General features: G+C 53.0%; 2 protein-coding genes across 2 annotated transcripts in view; both read right to left on the bottom strand.

Moving 5' to 3' along the window:
* Positions 1-2,586, bottom strand: part of KRT35 (keratin 35) — a 3,820-nt gene extending 1,234 nt beyond the window's left edge. The window contains exons 1-5 of the mRNA XM_006924643.1: positions 2,116-2,586; positions 1,176-1,258; positions 824-980; positions 555-716; positions 137-262 (exon numbers count right to left, since the gene is read on the bottom strand). Of these exons, the coding sequence (XP_006924705.1) occupies positions 137-262; positions 555-716; positions 824-980; positions 1,176-1,258; positions 2,116-2,586 (999 nt within the window). The remainder of the gene's footprint in view (positions 1-136; positions 263-554; positions 717-823; positions 981-1,175; positions 1,259-2,115) is intronic.
* A 5,620-nt stretch (positions 2,587-8,206) lies between these two features.
* On the bottom strand, positions 8,207-12,008 carry KRT36 (keratin 36). Its single transcript, XM_006924642.1, has 7 exons — positions 11,550-12,008; positions 10,748-10,830; positions 10,355-10,511; positions 9,625-9,786; positions 9,396-9,521; positions 8,994-9,214; positions 8,207-8,612 (listed from the first exon to the last, which is right to left on the bottom strand). Exons 1-7 carry the CDS (start codon positions 12,006-12,008, stop codon positions 8,435-8,437), a joined length of 1,386 nt encoding a protein of 461 aa, XP_006924704.1. The 3' UTR covers positions 8,207-8,434.
* Between the last annotated feature and the right edge of the window lie 7,119 nt (positions 12,009-19,127).

Raw genomic sequence — 19,127 nt, 5'->3', positions numbered from 1 at the left:
CTTTCCCTCTTCTCTGAACAGAAAATTTCTGATGCTCAAGAACTTGAACCACTGGAGCCTGCCCTTGTGGTCAGAGCATGGAAGTCGGGGGGCTCACGTGCAGCTAGGCTTGGTCCCCAGCAGCCTCAGGACTCACCATGCTCTGCTGGGCCTGCAGCTCAATCTCCAGGGCGTTGACCGTGCGTCTCAGCTCGATGATCTCTGCCTGGCAGGTCTGCAGCTGCTCCGAACTAGACACCACCTGCTGGTTCAGCTCCTCGGTCTGAAACATACACACACAGAACCTGGTCAGGATCACTGGGGACTCAACTTCAGAGGTCCACAGAGGCTGCTTAGAATCATGAGCCAAGAAGGACCGTCAGGTCACCCAACCTATACCCCTTATTTCACACTTAAGGACATCGTTGCTTAGAGGACAGCAACCTGCCCCAGACACACTATGAGATCGAAACAAAGCTGGAACTTAAACTTAGGTTTCTTGATTCAGAGCCTCAAGGTCAATTCTCTGTGACCCACCATGTATCTCTGTTGCATGGACTATTTCTAGTACCTACCTGGGTGTTGAACCATTCTTCAGCATCCCGACGGTTATTTTCAACCAGGGTCTCATACTGGCACCTCATCTCATCCAGAACCCGGTTCAGATCAACAGGTGGGGCAGCATCCACCTCAACGTTGAGCCGGTCACCAAGCTGGCAGCGCAGTGAGTTCACTTCCTGTGGCAGACCAGAGTTCAGCACTAATTTTCTCAGCTGGCTACCTCACTCACCATCCTTCCCCATGCTCACCTGCTCTCCATGCTCACCTGCTCCCCCATGCTTACCTCCTCATGGTTCTTCTTGAGGCAGAGCAGCTCCTCCTTCAGGGACTCCACCTGGGCCTCCAGGTCAGCCTTACACAAGGTCAGATCATCCAAGATCCTGCGCAGGCCATTCATGTCTGACTCCACCAGCTGCCTCATGGACACCTCCACCTCATACCTAGCAGGCACATGAGAGGGCACCTGAGGCTGCATTTCCTTTTTATATCTAAGTAGGATCCCACCTCAGAATGGCCTGACGCTGTGTGTCCACCTTATTGCCTCAGTGACTAAGTGTGGCCAAAATTCTGAGTCTGGGCATCACCAACACCCAGTTCTACCAGTCCCCAAACAAGGGGCAAGCAGGGCAACTCACTTGGTCCTGAAATCATCTGCGGCCAGCTTGGCATTGTCGATCTGCACCACCAACCTGGCATTCTCCGCCTTGGTGCACAGGGTCTGGGAAAATAAATAAGTGACTTCAGTGAAAGAAAGGACATTCTGAGGGCCGGAGTGCCCCGAAGCTGATGCGGGCTGCCTTTGGAAGGAGGGGGGCAGCCCTTATCCCTGGTCTCTTGGTGGCTGAGGCTCCATGAAGGCTTATGAGCATGCTGTAGGAATCAGAGTAGGAAACCTCTAAGGTCCTTTGGATGCAGAGCATCTTTGACCTGCAACCTGGGATAGAGAGAGGGAGGCACGGAAATGCTGCAGGAAAGACCTGACATGGTGGCTTCCTCTTGTGCTCCAATCTCCCAGGCTGCTGGGGGCTCTGGGCAGGTCATTACCAAATGCACATTCTGGGATTCCTTGGTCATAAATGTTCCTTCTCAGGAATCAGCTGGGACTTTCAGGGGCTGGGCCAGAAGAAAACTTCTGACAGGTTTTTCCTTCCCTGAGTTACTTATAGGAAACTTGATCTGCACCAAACGCATCAGATCTAATCCCCTTAACTAGAAGAAGGAGAAGAAGAAGAGGAAAAAAATCAAAACTCAGGTGGGTTGTGGCGCCAAAGCTCACATGACCAGTTAGTTCACAGAGCCTGTGTTTAAGCCCTGGCTCCATTAACTGCCAGCTGGACCGCTTTGAATAAGTCGCTTAACCAGCTTGAGCCTCAGTGTTCTCTGTTAAATGGGCTGATGACATCTCCCTCATAGATGACTGGGAGGATCGAATGAGGCCACGGCGTGAACATGCTCTGTGACCCCCGAAGAGCCCCATGGGAGGCAGGGCTACTGCTACAGATGTTCTGGCTCCCGGAAGTCCAGTGCTGGTGGCACCAGGCTCCTGAGCAGCCAAAGCCACTCTGAACCTCTTACCTTCTTCTGGAGCTCCTCGATAGTCCGGAAGTAGGACTGGTAGTCAGGACACAAGTACGGCACTTGTTGCTCACACCACTCACGGATGCGGCTCTCCAGGCTGGCATTCTCCTGCTCCAGCTGGCGCACCTTCTCCAGGTAGCTGGCCAGGCGGTCGTTCAGGAACTGCATGGTCTCTTTCTCGCTTCCAGTGAGGATGCCCTCCCCAAACCAGCTGCCTCCCATGCTATAGCTGACGGCAAAGCCTCCAGACGGGAGGCAGAGAGCCGGGAGGCAGCTGGCGGCCCTGCAGCTGCTCCTGCCCAGCCCAGCTGAGCATGTAGAGAAACTTCGGGCCCCACGGGAGAGGCTCGGGAGCTTACAAGAGCTGCTGGAGTACATTCTGGACATGCGAGGGGAGCCCCCACAGGCTCCTCCCAGACCCTTGAGAGATCCTGAAGAGAAGCTGGCCCTGAGGCATTGGGAAGCCATGGCCTCAGCAGCCTGGACACAAGTGACAAATCTTCAAGGCCGGACACTCCTGATGCAGAGACACAGCTCCTCATCCGGGTTTATATCTCTGCCCCAGTGGGCGTCGGCCTTTACAAAGTGTTTTCTCCTCGTTAAAGTTAATACCACTTTCTATCAGAACCCCTCATTAACCTGTTATTTAGCTTCCCATGAACATTTCCTGGCCTCGTAAAAAAGAAGCCCCATTGGACTGGTGGCTACGTTAAGACTCATCTCCACCACCCAGTGTCTCTGGGAAGACCAAGCCTCCTTCGCTTCTTCAAAGGGGACTGTCATCAGAGCCCAGACCTCAGCCTCCTCGTTAAGACGTGTGAGAGTCCAGCCCCAGTCTTGACTTTCTCCAGCATTGTCTCTTTTTATGAGTCCAAAGGAGCAGAGGAGGCTTCAGTTTGGCTCCTAGGCATTGGAAGAACAAGCCTGGTTGTTGCAGGAAGGCAGAGGCCACAAGCTCAAGGAGACGCGGAAGGCTCTAGAATGGCGCAGGAAATATGGCTTTGGTAACCAGCTATCATGGTTTCCCCAGGATTGTTCAGATGTTAGTGCCGAAAGCCTTATATCCCTGGGAACCCCTTAGTCCTGGGGGAAAAAAAAGGTTCAGTTGGTCACCCTAGATATGGCAGAGACTCAGTGGACAAATCTCCACTCCCTCTCTTGCCAGGAAGTCTGTTCCGGTTGTGTAGCCTCAACTCCAGCCAAAATGACCAGGGGTCAGCTTATGGGGCACCTGCCAGTGGTGACACCTCCACGTGTAGAAAGATATGTCTTCCTAGGCCCTGGTTGCAAAATGGAGAAGACTTTTCTCTGGTTGCCTGGGAACAGAGGGAGAGGCCTTGACTCACAGGCCCCCAGAGAAGGCACAAAGAGCTTGACCTTCAGAATACTCTCTCTGCTACAGGAGCTGTCTAGACTGATGCCCAGAAAGCTTGACAAGGGTGGGTTATTTTCCCAACAAATCCAGCCTGCCAAGCAAGAGCGAGAAGACAGGTGGGTCTTGCCTTCTGGTCTGGGGTCCTGCTTACTTTTCTAGGGACAGGTGTAATCTTCCCATCAGGAGAATCACTGTGAGCTGAGTACCAGCAGCCTCCCAGGCAGGGAGCTCAGTGCCTTCCCGTGCGTGGTCCCATGCTTAAGCCTTATGTCGCCCTGTGAGCCAAGCTTATTAACCCCATCTCAAAGCTGAGAAAGCTAAGACTCAAGGATGACAAGAGCTTGCCACCAGCTAGTGACAGGTAAAACCAAGATGCCAACCTGAGCCTGACCTGGCCCTCTCCACTACACCATCTGCCTCCACTGCTGCTCTGGGATGCCGTCCCGAGCCGCCCGATGTGGTTGGGCTCTGTGCAGAATGGAAAGACAATAGGGTGGGCTCCACAAGGGGATGGCCAACAGCCTCTGGTGTCCCAGGGGAAGCAACACAGCATCTTGGTTACGTATGAACACTGTGGGTTCAAATCCCAGTCTGCCATATACCAACTGTGTGACTTAACTTCTCTCTGTCTCTCTCTGTTTCCTCCTCTGTCAACTGAGAGGAAGGTAAGAGTGCCTGCTTCCCAGGGCTGCTCTGAGGAGTCTATGAGTGTGAAGCCTCTTGAACAGCACACGCTTGTGATAAGTGCTCAGTAAGGGCAGCTGCTAGGATTACCAGTCCCCACGTGGGTGGAGTCTTGTTGTATTCACACTGGCGATGCTAAGCAGCTGTCATTTGGAAATATGGACAGGCTCTGAGGACACGGGCCACCATCCCACGGGCCAGGTGTGTGTGTTCGAGGCCCTCAGATCCAGAGCTTCCATGAGTCACAGTGCCCTTCCCACCTCCCGGGGACCTGGTGTGATGGTCATCTGCCTAGTGCAATCCCAGGGCCCCACCGGCTGCTTTGGCTTCTCCTCCCTGGAAATCCATGCCCGGTGCAAGGACGCAGCTGAGCTGAAAGCCTGGCTATACCTCCTTGCGCTTCACACCCATGTGAGTACAGAGCTCAACCCAAGCCCTGCTAAGCCACAGCCTCCTGAGATGCTCTGCCTCAACAAGGGCCACCCTGGAGCCCAGAAAAGCCAAAGCAGTGGAGATCAGGAAGCCCCATGCTGTTTATACAGCCCCAGGGGTGGGACAGTCACATGGGTTCCCAGGCAGTGCTCCACACCTGTGCTACCTGGAAGGGGTTTCCCTCTCTGATAAAGATCTATTAATAATGAGGCTAATGGTACCAGCCATCACTCACTGAGCACTTAGCACCTGCCAGACCCTGTGCTAAGCTCTCTCCATGCATTCTCTCCTTCACTCCTCACAAGAACTTTATGAGATCAGCATCACCAATATCCCCATTTAATAGATGAGGAAACTAAGGCTTAGAGTGTTTCAGAAGCCTGCCCCCTGCTCCAGCCCTCCTGTACCCTCCTGGCTCTGACCACCCATGGCAGTGACTTATGGTTGATCCATTGCCCCCACCCCCATTCACTGATGTCCTCAAATTGTCTTGTGTTTCAGCCCAGGGAGACCGTATGTTCTTGGGGGCAAGGACCGACCTCATACTTCTTTTGAAATCTATATAGCATCAAGCACAGTGCTGGGCTTCTGGATGTCTTAGAATGAATGAATGGGTGAACGATTTAATTAATGCTTTTGTCCATGGTGAATTGTGCTAGGTAAGGAAGGAAAGAAAGGATTTTGAGAGGGAGGAAGCATAAAAAGGGAGGGAATGAGATGGGAAGGAGAGAAAACCTGTGTAGGGAGCTGGGAGGGACAGATCCGACCCAAGTCAATCTTACTATGCCCACTCTTGCAGATGAGGAAACCGAGGCTCAGTGATGGAAAGAGTTAGGCATCTCTGTATAGGTGAGCAGCACCTGCCCAGACTAACCAGCCCCTTCGTCAGAGAACAAAGTATTCTCTGGGCCAAAAGCCATTCTGCCCAAAGGGAGATGAGCCCATAAGCCAATTCAGTGTGAAAGGTGTGGCTAAAAATTCTTGATAAGTTGTTTGTTTGTTTTCCAGATAATTTTATAAAATACGTAAGTAGTTTCAAAGCAATGAAATAGCCTAGAAATTGTTCTGGTCTATTTCCATTCTATGCAGCATTCTCTTTAATAGAACAAAATAATTACCTAGAACCCCCTGTCAGCGAGAATTAGTGATGTTTAGCAAGTATCCTAATAACTTTCCCTATAGGACCTTTGCGCTCTGCTCAGATGGGGTCTCTGCTGTCCCCAGAACATGACATGGTTTTACTTGGCCATGCCCTCACACATCCTTTGCCCTCCTTCCTCCTGCTTCTAGCCAACTGTCAAGGTTTCCGTCGATTCTAAATCTCCCCTAAGCCTTCCCTGGTCACCCACAAAAGGACCTGACAGCCTACCCACACCCACGCCTGCCATCCCTGTTGCCATGCGGTCATATGTGGGTTGGTCTCCACAACTGGACTGTCGGTTCCTTGGGGACTGTGCCTATTCTTCACCGTTTGGTCCAGCTGCTTCTCCACCCCTGCTTCTCCCTAGATGAGCCCCTGCATTAGCACTGGGTTTTCCATGCACGGGGCATGCAGGACACATCTGTTGATTGAAGTCTGCCACTTGCTGTGTCAATGCCCAGTCCACAACAGTGTTGAATTCTGGCGTGCACGCCAGTTAGTGATTTAAACTAGAACTCAATTGAGGGTGTGTGTGCGGTTGAGAGTAGGAAGGATTCCTTAACCAATGCTGATGCTCTGAACAAGTTAATAAAAAGCGAGACAAAGCTACGTAAATAAATCACCTACAGCACACGGGGCTGTTTGAGTGCATGAGGCTGTGAATGCACTCTGTAAACTGTAGAGTGAATATAAAAAGAGACTGCACTGCCTGGTTCAAGGAGTTGACAGTGTGGTTATTTGTCAGGTCACAGCCCTGTGTGGTCCGTCTGCCTGCTCCGACACAATAGCCAGATAGTTCAAGCTGTAGCCAGAACAGAAGGCTCAGTCCACTCCCTGACCCCTGACTGTTTCCATGTATCAACAAACAGGGGTGATGCGCTCTGCATGCCCAGCTGCCCACCTCTCATGGTCCTCAGCCTCAAGGCGTGAGCCAGGAATCACAGGCTGCAAGCCCCAGAGCAGGAGAGCACAGCACAGAGAGCATCGGGGCATGGTGACGGTGACACCATGTGGAAGGGCCCTCCCGCCTGCTTTTGCCCCAAAGCCAAGCAGGTTCTCTGAGACCAAGGCCTTCAGGTCCACTGTCCAGCTCCAAGGGTGCTGCTGACCGATGGCACAGGCCCCGCCAGTGTCCTGACGTATAATGAAGCGAAGAGCTTGGTCCCACCCAGGTTTCCCATTACCCCTCTCTCAGACTGGGGACTCTTCATTTAACACCAACACTTGTAGCTACTACTTCCTGAGTGCTATACACGCATTGTCCCATTGAGCCTCCCGCCAGCCCCATTTCACAGATGAACCAGCCAAGACTAGAATGGTCACATGACATGACTGAGTGCCCACCACCAAGCACGGAGCCAGGCTTAGCTCCTGATGCTCCAAATCTGCCCACGTGTGCCTTCCCCTCAGGTGTGAGATGTGTTTGCTACACCTCTGGTTGAGCACCAAATTCCTGGTGACATAGGCAGGGCCAGGTCTTTACTATGGCGGCATGAGGCTCCGGTAAGAGTACAGAGGCAGAAGAGACAAACGCGGAGCGAGGTGAGAACCTGTGTGCTGGGAAGAGCACCAGAATTAGAATCCAAGTAGCTGGGTAATGGCCTTGTCTCTGATACTTACCACTCTGTGGCCTGGGGAAATTCACTGCCCTCTCTGGGCCTGTGTTCTCAACTGAAGAACGAGGCAGTAGACCAAGAAGGCGTGGGGGCTTCCGAATTCTCACAGGCCACGCTCCTTTGATCAGAGGAGTAGGAGGCCTGGCATGGTTAGGTGCCAGATGGACACGGCTCAGCCAGTGGAATCCGGGGCACTGAACTCTGCCCCATCGCGAGGTCCCCCACCCTGCTCTACATCTGACCACCCCGCTACCACCAACTTCTCTGTCCCCGCCACCCTTCACTTAAGCTCTGTATCCAGAGTTGGGGACATGGATTCACCTCCCACCTTCATCTCCCAGCTCACCCCAACTGCTCTCCCTGAGGTGGTTAGTCCAGGCTGGCAGCCTGGAGTTTGCCGCTCCCTAGTTGGTCCTGGAACCCCTTCTCCTGAACTGTCCCCAGTGTCAGGTCACTGCCATGGGTGGTCAGAGCCAGGAGGGTACCGGTGAGTGAGCAGAGTAACGGGAGCTGGATGAGGGAGAAGTTGAAGGGAAGGGAGATATAATGACCAGATCCAGGCAAGGTGACCAAGGAGGACTGGCCTGGGAGCCTGTGCCTCCTCTGGGGTCACCCCAGGTGAGTATCCATGGTCAGGGCCGACAAGCCCGTGGGTCATGGCCAGCACCCGTCCTGATTGGGTCAGTGTCTGTTCTTGCGGACCAGGGCCCCATGATTAAATATTTTAAATTACACTCTCACTTCCTACCACTCAGAGCCAGAGAAGACAGACCTGAAGTCAAAACCCACGACTTTACTGCAACCTCTGATCAAACGCTCGCATGAGAATAGAAAGAGTCAAGTTTGCTATGCCAAGAAAATACTTTATTGGGTAAATTTCCAGGGAAACCTAGTTTTGCATGCGCGAAAGCAGTTAAGTCCAGAAACACAATCTGAGAAGTATTTTGGTAGAAAAACCTGCTGAGCGGGAAGCCCCTCTAGGGATGGGGGGATCATTAAGAGCTGGGAGACACAGGGGTGTTCTCCTCCCTGTGGGCCGAGGCCTGTCCCGGTGGGCCGGGTGGCCGGTTACAGCGGGCAGGGCTGCATGTGCTCCCTGGAGCAAATGACTTTCCCATCTCTGATCTCCTCGGTGATGGTGCGGATCTGGGTGCCGACCTGGGAAGCCGAGGCGCAGGGCATGCTCGAGACATAAGGAACTCTACTGGCGGGCTTGCATTCTGTGGCACAAGGGTGGGCAGGCAGCCTGAGGAAATGAAATTATATCAGGGTGTGTGTGGCATCGGGGCATCGGACTGGCGTCCAGGTTAAACAGATTCAGGTGAGTGATAACAACAAACGGCCTCAGACAGTGCCTCTGAAATCCCCAAGAGCTGCAGGGATGAAGACTAGAAACTCCCAGCCAAAAACAATGGTTAGAGAAGTGTTATGTGTAGGGCCGGCTTATCCACCTGTGAGTGAACAAAGCCTGAGGCTGGAAAGAATCTCTCTCAAGAGGCTTTGGATCAGTCCCCCTTCATCTGTGCAATAACCACTTTCAGGACTAATGCAGCCACCAGGGCACTGAGGGTGGGTCTAGGTGAGCCCTCTCCCCAAGCATGGCTCCCCAGGGTCCACAGCCACTCACTTGCAGTCTTCTCCTTCCAGCAGGCGGCGGTAGGTGGCAATTTCAGACTCCAGCCGGGCCTTGACATCCAGGAGGACCTGGTACTCGTGGTTCTGCCGCTCTAGGTCCAAGCGGATCTCGGCCAGCTGGGACTCCACGTTGCTGATCAGGCACTGCATCTGGGCGAGCTGAGAGCTGTAGCGGGCCTCCGTCTCTGCCAGGGTGGATTCCAGAGAATTCCGCTGCAGTGGGAAAGAGAGAGAATTGCCAAAGGGAGGAAATCCCACCCAGACACCCACAGCCCTGGGGTTCCGAGTGGCACTGCGATCACGCCCCATGATCACACCTACGAGCTGAGGCTGGAGGATCAGGAGGCCGGCCTGCCGAGAGCAGTCGCCAGCCACTCAGGCAGGGCCCACTCACCATGCTATGCTGGGCCTGCAGCTCGATCTCCAGGGCGTTGACCGTGCGTCTCAGCTCGATGATCTCCGTCTGGCAGCACTGCAGCTGCTCCGAGCTGGACACCACCTGCTGGTTCAGCTCGTCGGTCTGAGAAACATGAGGGCCCAGAGTGTGGTCAGACTAAGGGAAGCTACTGCCAAGGGTGACCACACCCCAGGAGCTGGTGGTCCTGGGCTGCCCCCAGCCCCACCTGGGTGTTGAACCAGGTCTCCACGTCTCTACGGTTATTCTCCACCAGGGCCTCATACTGGCATCTCATATCATCCAGGATCTTGTTGAGATCCACTGGGGGGGCGGCATCCACCTCCACATTCAGTCGGTCCCCGAGTTGGCAACGGAGTGCGTTGACTTCCTACAGAGGAGGCAAGATGGCATAAGGTGGTGAAAAGGATGCTGGATGGGGGTTGAGGGGTTCAACTGACCTAAGTTCAAACCTCCTCCCTCAGTTGCCAGCTGTGTGACATTAAGCAGAATACTTAACCTCTCTAAGTCTCAGTCTCTTCGTGGCCTTATACCGACCTCCTCAGAGGATTTAGGAGAATAAAGCGAGATGACGCAAGCACCAGGCAAATAGAAGTGTCATGTACTACAGTCCAAATGGAGATGTGGTGTCATGGGCACAAGTGTCGGATCTGTGTGACCTTAGGCAAGAGACGGAACCTCTCTGTGTCTTAGTTTTCTCATCTGTAAAATGGAGCTTGTAATAGTATATCCCTACTGAGATTAAGGATGAAATGAAATAAAATGAAAACGAAATGCAGAATGTTTTATATAGTTCTTGGCACGCAGTAAGTCAACTCAACAAATGTCAGCTGAAGTTACTGTGAAAGTGGTTGTCACAGTCGTTATGCCCAAGGAGCAGTTGGTAGTGGCTCCCCACTGAACAGGGAAATTGGAAGGTCGCATGGCATCATCCTCACCTCTTCATGGTTCTTCTTGAGGCAGAGCAGCTCCTCCTTCAGAGACTCCACCTGGGCCTCCAGGTCAGCCTTGCACAGGGTCAGCTCGTCCAGGATCCTGCGCAGGCCGTTGGTGTCGGCCTCCACCAGCTGCCGCAAGCCCAGCTCCATCTCATACCTGCACACAGGGAACCCCGACAAGTCTGCAGCTCCCGACCCTACTGTCTAGCTGCAGTGGCTGGTTCCGGATCAGCAGCAGGTGGTCCTTTCTCTTGACCCAGAAGGGATCCAGGGCCAATGCCGCATTTCCACTTACAGCTCCATCTGGCCTCGCTCGTACCTCACGAGCTCCCAAAGGCAGGAGACAGAGGCAAGAGAGCAGCACAGAAACCTCCCCCGATCGGTCCCACTCACTTGGTCCGGAAGTCGTCGGCAGCCAGCTTGGCGTTGTCGATTTGCAGGACCAGCCTGTTGTTCTCAGCCTTGGTCAGCAGGACCTGAGAAACAAGGGGAATCCCATGAACTGGGGAAGGCCCGGAGGGTGAAGGCAGTGTGAGCAGGTAGCTCAGCTCACAGAGGCCAAGCCTCTAAGTACCACCAGCACCTTTAGCATTTCCAGCCCTCAGCCCTCAGCCCACGTATGAAGGGAGCATCAGTTCTAAAACAGACATCACAAGAATGTTATCGGCCATCTTTCCTGATGTCCTTAGCCCCCCAAGTGTCACAGTAAGATATACCAAGGTGAATAGAGAGAGCCAGGCCGACCTGGAGTCAGGCTCTGCAACCAACACTGAGCGGCTGTGTGATCTTGAGCAAGTTACTGAACCTCCCTAAAATTCAACTTCTACATTTGTTAAATGGGTCCAGTAATACCCATCTCTCCAAGATGAGGAATAAACGAGCCACGGAGAGAAATGTGTCAGGCACAGTGCCTGTGTCCAGTAGGGGCTTGGTGCGTATTGTTGCCCTTCCTATAACTGAGACAGCAAAGGAGGGGAGGAATGGCTGGCAACAGGTTATAAGTAGCAGAAATGTCTAGGTCCTCCCAGAAATCAAGACTCTAGAGAGAAAAGCTTACCTTGACAGGAGAATTCCCTATGAGCTACAGTCCCATCTGTAGTGCCTTGGGAAGAGACAGACCCCTCCCAGAGGCTGCGCTGCCCAGCTAGAGAGAGGTCAGATGTGCCCAGCGGGACAGGGGCCAGGTCCCCATTACCTTCTGCTGGAGATCCTCGATGGTCTTGAAGTAGGACTGGTAGTCTGGACAGATGTACGGGATCTGAGACTCATACCACTGCCGGATGCGGCTCTCCAGCTCTGCATTCTCTCGCTCCAGCTGGCGCACCTTCTCCAGGTAGTTGGCCAGGCGGTCGTTCAGGAACTGCATGGTCTCCTTCTCGCTGCCATTGAAGGTGCCCTCACAGGACCAGCCCCCGCTCCCAATGAAGCCAGAGGGGTAGCACCCAGCAGACAGGTAGGAGCCAGGCAAGCAGCTCCCAAGGCTGGAGAGGCCCATCCTGACTGAGGAGGCAGACCCTGCAGCACCAGCAAGACTGGGGACCCTGCAGGAGCCCACAGAGCGGACAGAAGACACCCGAGAGATGCCACCTGCTGTGCCACAGTGGCCCTTGATGGATCCAGAAGAGAAGACTGAGGAGCAGATCTGAGTGGCCATGATGATAGCAGAAGAAGTTTGCAGATGAGCAAGTAGCTGGGATTCTGGGCTCTCAAGGCCTCTCTGGGGCATTTATATACCTTCTTCATAGGGTGTTGGCGTGTTACTCTTGAGAAAGCCTATTCCTATTCTGGAAAGCTAATCTCATCAGAACGTGATTTTGGCTACCCATCCAGAATTCCCGGCCTTGTAAAAAAAGAATGGTTGAATTTGGTTTGCTAAGTCAGGACTCTCGGCTATTGTGACTTCCTAGCAGAATATGAATTTTATTGCCTCTTCAAAGTCTTTGCCCAGATCCCATAATTCGGGAGTGGCCTCACGAATGACATTTGGTTCCTGCCCTGTCTGCGTGCCTTCCGCTGAGGAGCCCCGTCTGTCCATTTGTCACCTCCATCCACTACCCCACCCTGCCTAGCTGCTCACCTGTACCTGGGCCACTAGGATAGTGAAAAGGGAGAAAAGAGAACTAAAATTCATGAAGCACCTACTATGTGCCTGGCTATCGTTGTTTCATTTACACACCGCAATAGTCCTGGGCGGTAGCCAATATTGTCTCCATTTTACTAGTGTGGAAATTGAGGTTCAAAATAATTTGTAAAAAGCTTGCTCAAGTTGAACAGGCAGTGAGTAAAAAGCTTGGATCTAAAACCAGGGCTCTCAGACCCAAAATTCCGTCCCCTTGTCCCGCTGCTTCCCCCACACAACCAAGGGCAAGTGCAGGCACCCAGAATTCAGGGACGGGAGACCTAAATTTAAATCCTGGCTCTGCAGATGATCTGCCTTATGATGCTGAGCACGTTGCTCCCCTCTGGCATCCTCAGTGTCCTCATCAGGACAGTAGAGATCACCAGACTGCCCTGCCTGCTTCGCGCAGATACAAGGAGGGCGGAAAGTCAGAAGTGGAAGTGTTTCGAAAAACATCGGTGCTGTAGAGATGTTAGTGAGGCTAAAAGGATAGTCTTCGATGGTGGTTTACAACTGTGGCTGGCAAAGGAGGAGACCTCGAATACAGCTACTTTGGAGGGCAGTTCCCTTTGAGGCCCCCTGGTCTCTGAATCTAGGAGGGTAGAATCAGAACCCTGGCTCGGCCTGCTCTGATGCCCCTGGCCCCTGAACAGAGTACAGAGATGGTCATTGCAGACTCTTTGGACAGGAAAATAAGAAGAAGAAACAAAGCACTGCCAGATAGTTAAGCTAGCCAGGAAGAGAACCTGAGAATTAAGGAGCAAAGGTAAGTGCGGTCTTCCGCTTCGCCACGCGGGCTTTCCCGGGCGTGGGCAGCCTGCTCACTCTTCTCCCACTCAGACTTGGTTTGCAAGGCTGGCGTTTATGGAAGCATTTATGTGCTTCTGGAGCTGTAATTTACCAACCTCTTAAAACACTTTATAAGCTTCTCTCTGAAATTACTCAGGAGGATTGGCTGCGGTGCACAACACCTCACCCAGGGCAGTGGACACCTTGACAGGATGCCTGAGAGCAGCCTGGTGGGCTCCCCGGGGACACGCACCGCGCAGCCCCTCCTGGGAGTGAGTGGAAGCAGCGGGCCTCCAGGGCCCCAGCTGCCTCGGCAACCGTTCCTGACGGCTGCCCATCTTCCCTGCTCTCCTAGCAGGGCCTAGAATAGGGCCGCCTCAAGGTTTCTCAGACTCAGTACTGTTCATATGGCAGACTATATAATTCTTTATGGTGAGCGTTTCCTGTGCATTATACAATGTTAGCTGCATCCCTGGAGTCTATCACCAGGTGCCGGTAACGACCCCCTCCCTGAGCTGTGACAACCAAAAATGTCACAAGACGTTGCCAAATGTCCACTGGGGGGCAAAACCATCCTCAGCTGAGACCCACTGGACTATCAGGGCAAGGACCGGGGCTCTGATCAGACCTCCTATAAGCACCTCCTTTGTTTTCTAGGACAACTAGTGCAGAGTCTGGCAGTCACTGTGGGGCCCATGCAGGCAAGTCTTTAATATACCCATGCCTCAGTTTACCTCATTTGTGACAAATCATGTTTGTCCTGTGGGCATTAGTGGCCCAGAGTCCAAGCAGGTGTCTCCAGGGCTGAGGAGGGAATGCACCTCTGTGGGAGCAGGTGACCAGCTGGGTCTTCAGTAGCCCTCAGTCCCCTGCCTTGCTCCATGCGGTAGACTGCAAGGCCACCTCCCAGACGGAAGTGCGGAGGGGCCTCATGGGAGGGATTCCTCTGCTCTCTTCTACCCAGAAGCCTGGACCTTCGTGGAATGAAGTCCGCCCAAGAGGAAGAGAGGCTGCTCTGCCTGTATCAGAGAAGAGAAACCAGGACCCACAGAGCTGCTCATCTCCCAGGGCAGCTCCAGGTGATGGTCTGCCTCGCCCCCTGTGGTGACTCGACTCTGGAGAAAAATCCATCCAACTGGTGTCAGGTTAATCAGGGCTGCCTGCCACACGAGAGCAGTGGCCTGGGCTTCCTCCTGGCCTTGCTTCACAGCAGAGGCAACGGTAACCCACTTCCCAAGGCTGTTCCCCGGAAGGGCCCATTCAGAGGTGCAGTGTCGCCAGGATGTTGAATGGGAATCCCAGCATGTCCAGGTTGAAATAACATCTCTAGTCAACTAAGCCAAGGACTTGGCTTTGCAGAAGAAGGAGCTCAGAGGGTGTCAGGCTGGACAGCAGGGGCCCTGGGCCTGGACTCAGCTAGACCTCAGTTCAAGTTCCTCAATCCCTCTGAGCCTCAGTTTCCCAAGAGGTGAATGGAAATCATAACATCACATTGACAGGACTATGTGAACAGTGCTTGATAAACAAGAACTCATTTTGCAGATTTTTGAGATCAAAATTGAACCCATGTATTTTGAAATCTAGTCAAACATTGTTTCCGGCACACAAACCATTTAGCCTGGTTTTATGGGATACTGATTGCTCTGAATACTGGGTCAGGATACTGATTCCTGACCCAGACGTGCAAGGAAATACAGTTGTTCAGAGAAGTGGTGACTGGGACTGTATCCAGAGCTGCAGAGACCCCATCAGCTAGGACTCTCTGTCTAGCCTTTGACCTTTACTCTAGAAGCTTCCAAAAGCCCCCCATCCCCACTGCAGGTGCAAGTGCTGGTTTAGGGCTACAGACCTAACAGGAGGCTCTCTGCCCACCTGGCTCCAACTTCAGGGACAGGGAGGAGGGGAGATGCTGCTACAGGAATAGAAAACACTCTGGCTTTTCCCAAGCTCATCGTGAAAGGGCACTAAGTTCAAAATCAACCACTGAGATTGTGGCTCCTTCTTTGGTAAAAAGAAGTCTCTGCCCTCAAGTGAGTTTCCCTCTGGAAGCCACGGTTCTTCATGAGTAAAGGACCCAAGAAGTCAAGCCTAAGTGTCCTTCTGCCCAGCTCTGAACAGTCCTTTTGATGCAGAAGGCACCAGGAACAGCCTGTCACAGCGTGCCCAAGAAGGAAATGGGGTCTCCAGGCTGGGTCCCTGTTTCCCCGCTTCTCTGGACTGTGGTCAGAGTGTCTCAGCCACCACCATACTACAGTGTCCCAAAGGCATTGGAGGAAACAGACAGTGGACCATGGGACAGCCAGGTCACCTACGACGACACCCGGGCACCAAAGGAATAAGATCATTCAAGAAGTCCATGGCTGCCTCTCTTAGAATCCTGCTGGCTTACACTTCATCTTCCTGGTTGTCCCTTCTACCCGTTCCACCTTTGACGTCCATACACACAGGTCTTGCAGAATTTCCCACCATACCAGGCATCTAAGAAATGCTGATCCCGCGTCTTAACCTCTTTAGACCCAAACCAGAACCCACTCAGAAATGGGGAGACTCACACTGATCTCACTCACCCCCACACAACTGCTTTTTCCTTGTAACAAAGAATTCGTTCAAGTGACAAAGCACATGGGATTCCTGGCCCCTCCTGGAAAAACAAGGTTACTATATATTTTGTGTCAACTGCATCAAAAGCTTGTGCCCAAACTGCTGCCAGCTGATGTGAGGTTCTAGCTCACACATGTAGTAGCAGGTACACAAATTATGGGAAGGGGGTGGAAATCTCAATTAAGACATTTCCAACCACCAATTTAATTTGTCCAGAGAACCAGAAAAAAGGTCTCACTTATTCAGTTTTGATGGCAGAACACTCAGGGCTGTTCTCGGACCTGCTAAAGCTAAGGTTGCCAGATCTAGCAAATAAAAAGATAGGTAATGTTTGGACATACTTACACTAAAAACTTATTTGTTGTCTATTTGCAATTCCGATCCAACCGAGCGTCCTGCATTTTATCTGACAATCCTGGGTGAGGAAGCATCACTGGCTAAGAGCCTTGGTCAAACAAGACACAGCTGTTCCTTCCCTCTTCCCGCTGTGGCCTGACAACATGACTGGCTGGTCACAGGGACAGGTATATCCAAGCTTCCCTTGGAAAATGGTGTCTTTCTGTCTGTCATGCCCTGTTCTCAGTGGCCGCCATTTTTGCCGTCACAGGCCCAGTAAACAGAACTTGGAAGTACAGTGCTGAGCTGTCTTTTCTGACATCCTGGCCATCTCACTGACATTCTACTCTGATGGCAAGCTGCCTTGAACAGGGTGACTCAGACCTTCCTAGGCAAGATTTGGCAAGTCCCTCTCTGCTCTATTTCTTAATCCCCCAGCCTGTGCCCCAAACTTCTACCTACCCCTTGCTGTCGCCAGGCCTTACCTGGACGTGAACCGGGTAACCAAGGTCTTCTCCGTTCCCTGGCTGCCCCTCTACAGGTCCCAGAGTCACTGCTCAGGGGGCTCAGGATGACTGACGAGTTGGCCATGGCCCTGAGCCGTAGATCCTCCCAAGACTCTGGGTGTCTGCAAGGCTCCCAGGCACCCAGCTTCCCAACGTGCTGCTCCGTGCATGAGCCTGAATCCCCACTGGGCCCCAACCTTACCCTGATCAGTCCTCCAAATTCCCCCTTTTACCAGGCCCAGAATTGCCCTGGAACTCTCAACTTCCCCAAAATACAAAGGTATTTTTTCTTTTCCCAGGGTATGGTTTTAGCTATTGCCCAGAGCTTCAGGATTCAGCTGCAAACTGCTCTTGCCATGTGGGGGGCCCAGAGAGCCACCCTGACCCCAATCTGAAGCCGTACCTCTCTGGTTTTCTCATGCCAAGCTCTGCCTTCTTGCCTACGGGCCGGCTCTTCCCGCACAGGTGTGCTGGCTGATAGCTCCCATCTGGAAGAGTCCAGGGCCTCCTGCTTGATCCACTCAGTCCCTAACTCCCCCCACCCAGCTTTTATGGCGAATCCCAGAGCTGTCTCTGCTCTCCCTGCTGTGCTTAGAGAACCTGTGATTTGTGGGAGACACACAGCCAGGCCCACTGGGACCTCAGCAATCTCCTGCGTCCCCTTGATTGAGGTACCACTTAACTGAACCACAAAGCGAATTTCCTCGTTTGATTGGGTTCCGTCGTCTGCATTTACAGGGGCTGATGTGCAGTGAATCTCACTATCTTCCTACTAACAGCAGCGTGTCTGCAAACCAGACTGTGGCCTCCAGGTTGTAATTAACTGTGCTTTATACTGTGGATTCTACTTTCAACCTGGTCTGAGATCCTTGGATGAAAGGAGCCACAGAGTTATTATGACCGTCTATAAAAATGGGCCAGAAAAGTGAACACCAGCTCTTGGCCAACTCCCCCAAATCTCCACCCCAAGAGCAGCACCTGCTCACCCACCTGATTCCTCCCAAACTCTGCAGCTTCCAGGGGAGTTGCTGAAAGCAACCTACATACCCTGCTCCACTCCAGCCACCAAAAGCCCCAGGAACACCATCCAACTGGGATTAAGTCCCCAGCAGCCCCCGAGATGCACTGAGTCAGGCAAAGAGAGACAAAGACCCCACAGGTGACGAAGGAAAACTGCTGCATAGCCCATCCGCCTCAGCCCTCCTGTGATATTTCTTCCTCCTCTTCCCCAGGCCTCCCTTGGTGGGGGACAGCAAGATTCCCCTTGCTAGGAAGGCCTAAACACCCTCATCTCATATTCTGGGTCTTCTGTGGACTCTCCAGGTTGCTGTCCCAAACAGAGGGACAACAACAGATACACCAGGGGTCTCAGGGCTGCAGCTCCGTCCTCAGCCATGCCCTGCTGGCCCCAGTGCCCAGCTGCCCAACAAGACACTGGAGATTGGACAGGGCCTTATGTAGGGACCAAGCCAGGGTAAAACCAGGTCTAGAGCCCTGTCCCTTCAATCTGTGTCCCAACGGGTGGCCTTAGAAGCACTGACTGCTCTCTGGAGTGAGCCTGCCCCCTGCAGGACCCAAGCAGGATACACAACCCCATGGGGATGGCAGGAGTACACTGTCCCATCTATCCAGGCGGAGCCTTGGGGAGAGGGAGGCATCTTTTGCTAAGGGCAAGGAGGAGGGTGACTGAAGCAGCCAGGAGTCACACAGGCAGCACAGCAATTGGCCACATTTGTGCAGCACCTGCTGTGCGAAGTCGCGTCCCTCTGGGCCTCTGAGACACTGGGATGCCACGGGAACGTTCAGTGGTTGATGTCTTTGTCCCCTAAATGTCAGGGCTGAGAAGAGAGTCTCATCTTTTTTTCCCTAGAATCCCAGAGCTGAACACTTGACTCTGACAAAGGGCCAGCCGCCCCTTGGAAAACACGCTGGGATGAGGACCCCAGCTCTCACACTGGGCAGGTCACTTAACCAGTCTGAGCGTCGGCCTTCAGATGTGTAAAATGGCATAAGTGTGCTAACTCATGGGCTTGTTGTAAAGACGAATGAAATAAAGAGTGGAAGGCACTCTGTACACAGTTAGTGCTAGATCCATTATTACTTTCGTCTCTATTTTGTATTCCTTGAGTTAACATGCAAAGTTAATGTGCTCATTCGCAAACAGTCATTGACACAGAGGTTAGTCAGGCACCAGTGGGGTGGGCTGCTTCCTCATAGCTGCAGCCCCAGGAAGGGGTGTGAGCTTGCTGTGGGCGTGGGCAGCTGGCCACCCCTGGGAGGGGCAATATCGGCCCAGCAGACCTGATGAAGCTGCCCCACTCCATACCGTTCCCCCATGTCTCCCCACAACCTGACTCAACTAGAACCGTTTGCTGCCTTATTACCACCGGACACCCTACAGAGTGTTGAACTCACGTATCTC

The sequence above is a fragment of the Pteropus alecto genome, unplaced genomic scaffold, assembly GCF_000325575.1.
Source record: "Pteropus alecto unplaced genomic scaffold, ASM32557v1 scaffold98, whole genome shotgun sequence".
Classification (NCBI taxonomy): Eukaryota; Metazoa; Chordata; class Mammalia; order Chiroptera; family Pteropodidae; genus Pteropus; species Pteropus alecto.
This window is presented reverse-complemented; position numbering and strand designations above follow the sequence as displayed.

Bases quoted from the DNA above. Each gene is read 5' to 3' on its own strand.
- KRT36 (XM_006924642.1), bottom strand. From the start codon at position 12,008: ATGGCCACTCAGATCTGCTCCTCAGTCTTCTCTTCTGGATCCATCAAG. The intron at 10,831-11,549 runs GTAATGGGGACC...CTTGTTTCTCAG, and splicing joins TCGAGGATCTCCAGCAGAAG to GTCCTGCTGACCAAGGCTGA. The intron at 8,613-8,993 runs GTGAGTGGCTGT...TCATTTCCTCAG, and splicing joins CTGGAAGGAGAAGACTGCAA to GCTGCCTGCCCACCCTTGTG.